The 12,157-nt window shown below is 47.7% G+C and overlaps 1 protein-coding gene and 1 long non-coding RNA gene across 4 annotated transcripts in view; one reads left to right on the top strand and one right to left on the bottom strand.

Moving 5' to 3' along the window:
* The window catches only part of LOC119967426, a 92,511-nt gene that overhangs the window by 5,039 nt on the left and 75,315 nt on the right, over nt 1-12,157 (top strand). The window lies entirely within an intron of this gene.
* Nucleotides 10,512-12,157, bottom strand: part of gckr (glucokinase (hexokinase 4) regulator) — a 134,985-nt gene continuing 133,339 nt past the window's right edge. For all 3 annotated transcript variants that reach the window (XM_038799951.1, XM_038799950.1, XM_038799952.1), the window contains one exon: nt 10,512-10,929. In XM_038799951.1, coding sequence (XP_038655879.1) covers nt 10,759-10,929 — 171 coding nt within the window. In that variant the 3' untranslated portion in view covers nt 10,512-10,758. The remainder of the gene's footprint in view (nt 10,930-12,157) is intronic.

The raw sequence follows: 12,157 nt of genomic DNA, 5'->3' as shown, positions 1-12,157 counted from the left end.
TGATTGGCCCTAATCTTACTCGAGTCATTCTTTTGTTCCTGATATACCTATAGAAAGCCTTAGGGTTTTCCTTGATCCTATCCGCCAACGACTTTTCGTGTCCTCTCCGCGCTCTTCTTAACTCTCCCTTTAGGTCCTTCCTGGCTAACTTGTAACTCTCAAGTGCCCTAACTGAGCCTTCATGTCTCATCCTAACATAAGCCTTCTTCTTCCTCTTGACAAGTGCTTCAACTTCCTTAGTAAACCACGGCTCCCTTGCTCGACAACTTCCTCCCTGCCTGACAGGTACATACTTATCAAGGACACGCAGTAGCTGTTCCTTGAAAAAGCTCCACATTTTGATTGTACCCATCCCCTGCAGTTTCCTTCCCCATCCTATACCTCCTAAATCTTGCCGAATAGCATCATAATTGCCTTTCCCCCAGCTATAATTCTTGCCTTGCGGTATATACCTATCCCTGCCCATTGCTAAAGTAAACATAACCGAGTTGTGATCACTATCCCCAAAGTGCTCACCTACATCTAAATCTAACACCTGGCCGGGTTCATTACCCAGTACCAAATCCAATGTGGCCTCGCCCCTTGTTGGCCTGTCTACATACTGTGTCAGAAAACCCTCCTGCACACACTGCACAAAAACTGACCCATCTATAGTACTCGAACTATAGTATTTCCAGTCAATATTTGGAAAGTTAAAGTCCCCCATAACAACTACCCTGTTACTCTCGCTCCTGTCAAGAATCATCTTTGCAATCCTTTCCTCTACATCTCTGGGACTATTCAGAGGTCTATAGACAACTCCCAACAGGGTGACCTCTCCTCTACTGTTCCTAACCTCGGCCCATACTGCCTCAGTAGACGAGTCCTCAAGCGTCCTTTCTACCGCCGTAATACTTTCTTTGATTAACAATGCCACACCCCCCCCTCTTTTACCATCTTCTCTGTTCTTACAGAAACATCTAAATCCTGGAACCTGCAACAACCATTCCTGTCCCTGCTCTACCCATGTCTCCGAAATCGCCACAACATCAAGATCCCAGGTACCAACCCATGCTGCAAGCTCACCCACCTTATTCCGGATGCTCCTGGCGTTGAAGTAGACACACTTCAAACCAGCGTCCTGCTTGCCGGTGCCCTCTTTCGAACTTTTAACCCTATCCCTGACCTCACTACTCTCAACATCCTGTACACTGGGTCTACAATTTAGGTTCCCATCCCCCTGCTGAATTAGTTTAAACCCCCCCGAAGAGCACTAGCAAATCTCCCTCCCAGGATATTGGTACCCCTCTGGTTCAGGTGAAGACCATCCTGTTTGTAGAGGTCCCACCTACCCCAGAATGAGCCCCAATTATCCAGGAAACCAAAACCCTCCCTCCTGCACCATCCCTGTAGCCACGTGTTCAACTCCTCTCTCTCCTTATTTCTTACTTCGCTAGCACGTGGCACGGGTAACAACCCAGAGATAACAACTCTGTTTGTTCTAGCTCTCAGCTTCCACCCTAGCTCCCTGAATTTCTGTCTCAAATCCCCATCTCTCTTCCTACCTATGTCGTTGGTACCTATGTGGACCACGACTTGGGGCTGCTCCCCCTCCCCCTTAAGGATCCCAAAAACACGATCAGAGACATCACGAACCCTGGCACCTGGGAGGCAACACACCAACCGTGAGTCTCTTTCGTTCCCACAGAACCTCCTGTCTGTTCCTCTAACTATGGAGTCCCCAATGACAAGTGCTCTGTTCCTCTTCTCCCTTCCCTTCTGAGCAACAGGGACAGACTCTGTGCCAGAGACCTGCGCCCTATTGCTTACCCCTGGTAAGTCGTCCCCCGCAACAGTATCCAAAACGGTATACTTGTTATAGAGGGGAACGACCACAGGGGATCCCTGCACTGCCTGCCGGTTCCCTCTGCCTCCCCTGATGGTAACCCATCTACTTTCTTCTTTTACCTGAGGTGTGACTACCTCCCTATAACTCCTCTCAATAACCGTCACCTTGACAGCCACCGGGAGCGGGTGTCCTCTCCAAAACCCCCATGGTGCTAGGTGTGCTATGATCCAGGAGATACTTCGCACGGTCTCCCTGCTCAGTCTGAGTCTTTGGCTTGCCCGATGGGCAGGTCCTCGAATGATAGGCACTGCCAGTACACACGGGGTTCGATGGGACGCTTCTTTCCCATCTCCTCCTCAGCCTGTTGGACAGCCGGCTCTCCATCCTCATTGATTGGCTCCTGTTCCTCTAGACCAGGCATGGCTGCTGCAGGGCCCTCTCCTAGCAGCTGCTGCTCGTACAGCCTCAGTGCATCCCCCAGAGCTGCGGCAACCAGGTTGAAGGCCACCATTCATGTTTGGATTTCAAACTTCATTGTCTGCAGGAGGTGACAGTCAGATACATTAGCATGGTGCGTCCCGTGCCCATGCAGGTCCAACGGTCTACATAGTGGCCCCAGCCTGCAATGCAGCATCCCCACATCCACCGCCGGCCATTCCCTCGGCACTCTGCCCTCCACACCACATCCCTGGTCACGTCGAAACCCGGCGTAACGGGGGCCTCTGGCCCTGACTCCCATCGGCAAGGGTACCAGCGGTTGGCCCTACCCATGCCAGTGGTACACTCTGCGGCACCCCTCCGGCACCCTCCTGTAGGGGCTATTGTCTGCGCCCCCTTGGATGGGCCACGTGACATCTGAAGTATGGCTGAATAGGACACATCTTCACACCATCAGGCCTAGAGAAAGGATTTATAGGCTGATAATCAACTGGTTTGGCTAAATTATGAACATGCCTTCCATGGACATCAAGTCCTGAAAGTGGGTCTTCAAACAAAATTTCTGGCCCAGATGTAGGGATGCTACCCATTATGCCACAAGACCACCTCCTTCAAAAGTGACTACATTTCAAAAAGTTACTTCATAGGCTGTAAAGCACTTTAAGGCATCAGGTTGTTGTGAAAAGCATTTTGGGCGGAATTCTCTGTCCCACCGCACCCGTTTTCTGATGAGGCGTGCCCCAGCCGGCAGTGGCATTCTCCGTCCCTGCAGCCGGCCAATGGGGTTTCCCATTGGGGGCACCCCCACACCGTTGGGAAATCCACAGGCGTGAGTGCGCTGCCGGCAAAACGGAGGATCCTACCAACGGAGAATCCAGCCCTTTATTTTTCCTTTCCCTTCTGTGCACTGCTTGCTCGTTTGTTTGAGCACTTCCATTCTTAGATCGGATAATGTTTTTGAAATGTTGATTTTACTGCCTGTTGCTGCTGTTTTTGCATTGCAGGATTTGGTACACTACATAGTTGTTGCCGACAGCTGCCAAATTTGGCTTTGTAACCACATTCCATTCATTCTGCTGATAGAGGTGTAATGTATTTGTAGCCGGAAATGGCGTTCCTGCAAATTGCTCCACCCTCAGGCATCCAATATTCATTCTGATTTGACTCTGGTGTCTTGCTTCCAGTAGGTTAATGGGTACACTGAAATCAGAGGGAGGCTCAATGGTTGGGTATATGAGAGGGAGACTGGTAATGGGTCTCAGGGGAGAGGTGGAGAATGGGAATGGGGATTACAGGAAGAGGTAGAGACTGGGAATGTGAATTCAGGGGAGTGGTGTTGATTGGGAATAGGAGCTTAGGAGAGAAGTGGAGACTGGGAATGGGGATTCAGGGAAGAGTAAACAACTAGGATTGGGAATTCAAGGGAAATCTGGAGAATGTGAATACGGGACACGATTCAGCCACCATGTTGCAGCCGGTGGGGAGCCAAGGTGCCTGGTTGGCACTGCCAGGGTTCCAGGCTGGCACTGCCAAGGTGCTCGGTGCCAAGTTTGCACTTCCAAGGGTTGGGATTTAGGGGGGTCATGCGTATGAAAGGGAGTGGTTTGAGGGAGCAGGGGAAAGGTTGGGTGGGTGGGGGTGGGTTGAAGAGAGGGCCTGAAAGCAGACTGGAAAAGAAGGGGAGAATGTATAGAGTTTGGGACAGCCTTTCAGATTGGCACCCCGTGATCTGTGAGCAGTCGGTCCTGCTGACAAACTCAGCTCCCCAGTGCCAGAAAAATTTCTAACTGTGGCCTTGATGGGGAGAAACTACCCAAGGGCCAAAAAAATGGCTAACTTCTATTGAAAAGTGGTCTGAATCTCATCATTGCAGCCATCGTGAAACATCCCGTCAAATGCAGCAAAACCAGACTTTGATATTTTTACAGTGAATTCCACCCCATAGATTCAGGAGTGAGTTGGATACTGGGAAAGGCGGATCAGGGGAGAGGTAGAGACTGGGAATGGGGATTCTGAGAATGGGTGGAGATTGGAAATGGGATTTTGGGGGAGAGGTGGAGACTGCTAATGGGGCTCAGGGGTGAGGCAGAGATTGAGAATGGGGTTGAGGATCGGAGGTTGGAGTTAAGAAGTGATCTTGAGAATGGGGAGAGACGGGACTTAGAGTTGGGGGATTGAGTCTCAAGCAGGGATTTCCTCAGTTCCCCTCTTTGGTTTTCCCCATTTACCTGCTCACAATGACTCCTGCTTTTTGCAACCTCCCACAATAACACAAGAATAAATTCTCAATGACAACTTTGTAAGGTAAATGCAATAATGGTTTGTCAAAGTCTTATGATCAGATGTCCTGTGATCTGATGAGATGTGGTCAGGTTACTGATCAATGCTCTGGGAATGCCTTTAACTGGAGTTGGAAATCTAGATTGCAAGCTTTCTTAAAGTGAAAGGTCTGTTAGGAAATTGATATAAGGCAGAATTATTTGCTCCCCCGTTATAGGTTCTCAGGCGGGTGAGCCTAAAATTGCATGCACGGGTTCCTTCCAGGATTCCACCCGCCCCAGCTAAGATGCAATTTCACAGTTGGACGGGCAGGGCCTTGGATGGGAGACGCACCTATGCCCTTATTAAGGTCCGTAAGTGACCACTTAATGTCTACTTAAGAGCCTTTCCTGCCCAGCCTCAATTTTTAATCTGACGCACTTCGGTTGACTCAGGATGCAAACATATAAAGTCTTCACCCCCGATCTCAAGCAGGACTGGGATGGGGGGGGGTTGCCTCAACCTGAAGGCCCTTTTAGATTGCAGTGCTTTCCCCTCAGTGACCTGGGGGCTCTGGCCCTCCTTTCCCCTCCCACCTAACCCCTGACATGGACATCAATGCTCTCCTGATCCTTGGGGTATCCCTCACCCTCCTGCCCCCAGGACACTTGGCACTTACCTGAAGGGTGGCACGGTGTTTAACACTGCTGCCACACAGCGCCGGGGACCTGGGTTCAATTCAGGCCTTGGGAGACTCTGTGGAGTTTGCATTTTCTCCGCGTGTCTGCATGGATTTCCTCCAGGTGCTCCGGTTTCCTCCCACAGTCCAATGATGTGCAGATTAGGTGGACCGGCCATGCTAAAGTGTCTCTAAGTGTCCAAAGGTGTGTAGGTTAGGTGGGGTTACGGGGATAGAGCGGGGGAGTGGGCCTAGCTAAGGCTCTTTCAGAGGGTCGGTGCAGATTTGATTTGCCGAATGGCCTCCGTCTGCATTGTAGGAATTTTAAGTGCAGTCCTGGGACTCTGTCACGGTGCTGCAGTTCCTCTTCTGGCCACTGCAGCGCTGTATTTGGAGGGGCTGGAGAGCTGTCAAGTCAATCTGTCCAAGGGCAGACGGAAGTCCTGCCTGCTGCAAATCAATGCTCAAGTAATGTATATAGATAATCTTTTCTTGTTTAATAAATGTTTTATTCTTTTGTGAAAAGTTCATCAGCTGACTCAAGTGACTATTCAATGACTGCCTTTCATGTATCTAAGCAAAAAAAGAAAAGTTAAGGGGCGGGTTTCAGTTTCTGAGACTACATGTTGACGCTGACGCAGGATTCGTGAACTTTCATGACAGAAACACTGGCGTTGAACCTGGACCGATTCCAGGTTCCATGTGAAGGGGCTAGCACCAGCACCACGTGGAACGCAATCGAGTCCAATGAAAATTGGTCCATGATTGACACTCGGGAGGCTGACAAGCTGCAGCCGCATATACACACTTCACTCCCCACACACACACACACACTCTCCCCAGCCAACAAGATAGCACTGGTTTTGCTGGATCGAGCCCATACAGCTAATGGGTTGGCTGGGGGTGGTGGCCTGGGGGTATACCTATATGACCTGTGGCACTAACTTCACAATGGGCAGTTAGCAGCGTGCGCAGCTGCATGGCTTCCTTGCTGGCTGCAGCAAAGGTGTTCCATGCCCGTCCATCCCGACCCCACTGCCCACCTCTGCTGCTCCCCCCTAGCTCTGGCAGAAGCTCCCTGGCTATTGACACAACTGTCAGCAAACCTACAGTGTTGTTGGACACTTTCTGTACGCCCTCTCTCTCCCTCAGCAGCCACGATGCCGCTTTCACAAATTTTAAAAGCACAAATGAACTGCGCCATCGGGAACTTGGCCCATTGGAGGTGGAGAATCGCGGAGAATGCCAATAACATGCAAATGGTGTTTACTGTACGTGCATTCCAGAACGCATTGCCGCCGCTGTTGATGTTACGGGGAATTGCGATTTGGCGTCAAATCGGCACCCACCGGGATTTTGGTGTCGGAACCTATTCTCCGCCCAATCACGTTCACGATTTTGGCATCAGCCAACGGAGAATCTCGCCCAGGATCTATTCAGCCAGGTTGCACCCTTGGATCTGACTTGTCCCAATAGTAACATTAGTTAGGGTCATAACAGATCTCAAGGTCAATATGTAGCCATTAAAGTCTCTAAAAAATCCCAGCTTGTATAAAATGCTTTGAGTTCTTCGTCATGCAGCTGGGTTCAGACAACAGGAAATAGGATTACAGATGATTGTGTAATTCTGGCAGTGCCAATACTTTCATTTTATACCTGCCCTACATCACCGTTGCCTGAAGTATACACTGAGTGTGAGATTCCTGCACCTCAGCATAAAAATCAGGGCGAGTCTGCCTCCACCCACCCAGCTCATCCTGCTTAATTTATGAACAATTGGCTCGAGATTTCTGCCCTATTGCAGGAGGAAGTCCTGCCTCACAGAACTGCCAGCCAAGCAGGCTGAAGCACAACACCACCAGGAGTGGTGATCACTGAGAACTTTGACAAGGTGGTCAGCGATGGACTGGATCTCCAGGCAAGTCTGACCACAGCCTGTTTCATAGAATTTACAGTGCAGATGGAGGCCATTCAGCCCATCGAGTCTGCATCAGCCCTTGGAAAGAGCACCCGACCTAAGCCCATACTTCCACCCGATACCCACACTTCCTCCCTATCCCCATAACCCCACCTAAGAGTTTTTGGACACTAAGGGCAATTTATTATGGCCAATCCACCTAACCTGCACATCTTTGGACTGTGCGAAAAAACCGGAGCACCCGGAGGAATCCCAAGCAGACACGGGAAGAACGTGACAGGAGAGAACAACCACGTGGCACTGTCACCTTGCAGAGTCTGGAGATAGTCGTCATAGCGGATAGTCACATTTGTAGTAGCTCTTAGATAATTTATAATAGTAGTTTTTGATAATTTTCTTATGGTTATCTAACCCATGTTATTGTTTAACAATAAACATTTAACTAGTCACAACAAACGAGATGTTCGCTAATGCATGTATTTCGACTGGCCAAGCACCAGAACGTAACACCGTGGTTTGGATCTCTCCAGCTGATGCCAGAAAATAATTCTCTTATAATCTGAAATTATCTCCATCTGCCATTTCCATGACTGTGGCCTCATCACAGGTCACCTTCCACATCAGTCACCATCTTTCTCCTGAAAGGTTAACATGTAGGCCGGAATTCTCCTTCCGTTTGCTGGCGATTGGATTCTCTGGTCCTGCTGGCAGCATACCCCTGTCCATGGGTTTTCCAGCAGTGCAGGGTGACTTCAATGGGAATTTGACAGCAACAGGAACAGAGAGATTCCTGCTGGCAGTGAGAATTTCAGCTGGAGGATTTGTAACTTTCCTGGCAAATATAGCTTTAGAACTGCCTTTGCCTTTGTACTTGGCATTTTCCACAGTGTGATAGTACCAATATCCACCTCGAGCCCCAGAACTGTGCTCCTCTTTCTCACTTGCAGACCTGCTGAGCTTGGTCTTCTTACCGCTTCAATTATTGGATCCTCAGCTTCCTGTTTTTTTCCTCCTCATCCTAGATTAAAACAACTGGGAGTAAGAATGCTGTCAGTAATGTTTGACAAGGTAAAACTTCACGTTCCTCCTTGTTCCCACAGAGGAATTTTGGATAATACATGTCTATGTAGCTGTTTTTCTGAGCTGTGTGAGTCATAGATGGTGCAGATATTGTTTCATAGAATTATCATAGAGTTTGCAGTGCAGAAGGAGGCCATTCGGCCCATCGAGTCTGCACCGGCTCTTGGAAAGAGCACCCTACCCAAGGTCAACACCTCCACCCTATCCCCATAACCCAGTAACCCCACCCAACACTAAGGGCAATTTTGGACACTAAGGGCAATTTATCATGGCCAATCCACCTAACCTGCACATCTTTGGACTGTGGGAGGAAACCGGAGCACCCGGAGGAAACCCACGCACACACGGGGAGGATGTGCAGACTCCGCACAGACAGTGACCCAAGCTGGAATTGAACCTGGGACCCTGGAGCTGTGAAGCAATTGTGCTATCCACAATCAACTCTGAACAGATAATCAGAAACAACTCAAGACTGAATTCCATTAAAATAGGATTTAAAATGACCTACTACTCCAATAACTGGCTGGCACTTTTATTCAGTCGAAAAATATTTACAAGCCATCATGATAATATCACTGTCTCTCTTTACATATGACCATTTAACCAAATGCTGCTACTAGACCTATATCTGATGTATCAGTATGCAGTTCAAACTGTGGGGATTCATTGCGAAAAGACTGACCACAGGCTTCTTTTCAGGCCTTGTAGCACTTCATAGTCCAATTGGTGGAGGTATCACTTTGAGTCAATTCAATTTGTGATACATGTCATTCGTTTTTGTGATGATTCTCCTGCTCATCAGCTGTAACTATAGAATTGAATAGGATTCCTACAGTGCAGAAGGAGGGCATTCAGCCCATCGGGATTGCACTAATCCTACCTAGACCCACTCCCCCACCCTATGACTGTAACCCCATAACCCCACCTAACCTGCACATCTTTGGACAGTGGGAGGAAATCGGAGCACCCGGAGGAACCCACGCAGACATGAGGAGAAAGTGCAAACTCCACATAAACAGTCACCCAAGACCGGAATTGAACCCAGGTACCTGGCGCTGTGAGGCAGCAGTGCTAACCACCTATCTCTCTTTCAAAGCCCTGTTTGAAGAAATCAAGTCGTCTCTTTTGCTTGGTGTCTTCATTAAAGAATTTTTTTAAAAACACATCTTCCAGAAAATTTTAGACATGCCCATAAATAATTTATGGCTGTATTTTGCTCTTCATGACAGTGCGCAACAATTCTGAAGAAACAGGGGGCTGAATTCTCTGCCTCCCTAACTGCGTGTTCCTTGGCTGCATGCCATCGCCGGCAGCAGGATTCTCCGTTCCTCTCTCCGGCCAATGGGATTTCCCATGGTGGCCACCCCATGCCATCAGGAAACCCACGGGCGGGAGTGAGCTGCCGGCAGAATGGGGAATCCCGCCGGTGGAGAATTCACCTCAGGTTCTCCAAATTCATGCAAATGTAACTCCAGATGTGGCCATTTATATGGAACAGAGTGCAATTAATAATAACTGATATCAATGATAAAATATTTTGTTCACTGCCCTATTTTGTCTTATATACCAAGAGTGGGATAAGCCTAAGGACGCCATTCGGCCCATCGAGTCTGTGCTGGCCCTTGGAAAGAGCACCCTATTTAAGCCCTCACCTCCACCCTAACCCCGTAACCCAGTAACCCGACTTAAACGTTTAGGACATTAAGGGCAATTTTGAATGGTCAATCCACCTAACCTGCACATCTTTAGACTTCAGTTTTGCCAGGGCTTCTTGATGTCACGCTCAGTCAATTGCTGCCTTGATATCAATGGCCGTCACTCTCACCTCACCCCTTTAGTTCAGCTCTTTTGTTCATGTTTGGAACAAGGCTGTAATGAGGTCAGGGGTTTACTAGCCCTGGCAGAATCCGAACTGAGTATAAATATGTATTTTATTACTGTGTAAGTGCCAATTGATAGCACTGCTGACAACCCCTTCCATCACTTTGCTGATGATCAAGAGTAGCCTAATGGGGTTTAATTGGCAGGACTGGAATTGCCCTGCCTTTTTGTGGACAGCATAGGCTTGGGCATTTTTCCACATTACCAAGTAAATGCCAGTGATGTTAATGAGGATCCATCTAGGAATCCATTCCAGTGTTCGGGCCAGAAGATACGAAGATCTGAATCTTTAGCAGGCCTGCACTAAAGGTATATGGTAACATTGAATAGTGGTTGTGATCCTGGTGCAATTATTGAGATCAAAGTTTTTCATGTGCAGATGTCACTAGTGTTGTGGATGGAGGCAAGGACTTCGCAAGAGGCCAGGCTGACAGGATACAACTCTTTTTATTCTCACACTCGATACATCAATCACTCCTTTCCTCTCTCCGCATGGTCACCTTCCAGGGTTTGTATCCTGTGGGGAGTTCCTCCAATTGGGAGGAAGCTTAGCCCCCTGGTCACCTGGGCAGCTAATACTCTGAGGTGTAGGAAAGGATTTGGATGCAGTACAAGTTTGGTTCCTGTAGGGGGCCGTAACAACTAGAATACATAAAAACCTCCTGAAAGAAATTTTCATCCATCCATTTCATCTTCAGCTGCTTCTGTTTGATCTGCTCTCCATTTTTGCCCTTGGATATCAAATTCACTGATGGCCTCTCGTACAATCGGGCAAGATGCAAGTCGAGCTTTTGCTTCCGATATGGGGCAGTTCCTCATTAATGCTACCATCGCTGCTGGAACAATCTGAAAATACCACAAAGCATTCCAGACTTACAAAGTTGACATACCATCTCTTACTGACCTGAACATACTCACTGCCAAATTAGTGGACAGGTTTGAAGAAAGGATTTGCACTTCAATTATTATTTTCCATGCTTTTGATTTGAGAAAATGATTACATAATGTTCCATGAAAAATATAAACTTATAAAGGATTAACATTATCATAATCAATTTTTAAAACCACTATATGAATCATACTGAAGAATTAAACAAATTTGCTTGTAATAAGTGTTGCAAGGTTCAGGTTCAGTACAGCCAAGATGCTGTTTAAGTTTCCGATACTTCTAAGTACCTCAAGACTAACCTCAAGCAAGTACCTCCTTCTCATTCAGGGTCATATTTGCAATTGTTACACGACCATGCTTATAATCTTCAGATTAACACTGCAAAGTTAGTGGCAGTTACTCTTAAGTGATGACTATTTTTATGCTATGGAGTTATATCCAAAAAGAAACAAGTTAAGGCTACGCAAACGTCTTTGGTTGAAGTTTCTAATAACGAGGTATAAGACATTACTTTTATCTGAGCTGGATAGAAAATGTAGGCCTCAGAGATTCACTGTTGCTTACTGTTTCAGGTCCCTCACTTGACTCAGAAAGTTAGTCAAATAATCAAAATATCTTCAGCAAAACAGTTTGGCGGGGGGTGGTTGAAGAAACAGCTTAAGGTCGATTGGTGATGATTGTTTCTTTTTTAAAATAAATTTAGAGTACCCAATTTTTTTTCCAATTGAGGGGCAATTCAGCGTGGCCAATCCACCTAGCCTGCACATCTTTGGGTTGTGGGGGCGAAACCCACGTAAACACAGGGAGAATGTGCAAACTCCACACAGACAGTGATCCAAAGCAGGGATTGAACCTGCTACCCACTGTGCCACTGTACTGCCCCATGATGACTGTTTCTGACCAGTTATAGCCAAGCACCAATCAGTGTCAGCTGCCTCAAACCAGGAAAAGTCAATCGCCCAGCCAGGCAACTGAGATCAATTGTTGCCAATTGGCCCAAAACACCATCTGGCAACTGTATCAATGAAACTGCTTTTTCCTTCGATACAACAGACCCATCATCACCTGGAAAAACAAAGGAAAGTTTATTTTGGTGGTTTCAGACATGTTCTCGGAACTGAAAGATAAGGTACAGGGAACTCTTAATGACACTGAGCAGAAAGATAAGGGGAGGGTAAAACAAAT

This window comes from Scyliorhinus canicula, chromosome 6 (assembly GCF_902713615.1).
Source record: "Scyliorhinus canicula chromosome 6, sScyCan1.1, whole genome shotgun sequence".
Taxonomy (NCBI): domain Eukaryota; kingdom Metazoa; phylum Chordata; class Chondrichthyes; order Carcharhiniformes; family Scyliorhinidae; genus Scyliorhinus; species Scyliorhinus canicula.
The sequence above is the reverse complement of the archived record's forward strand: the minus strand, read 5'-3'. Positions and strand labels throughout refer to the sequence as shown.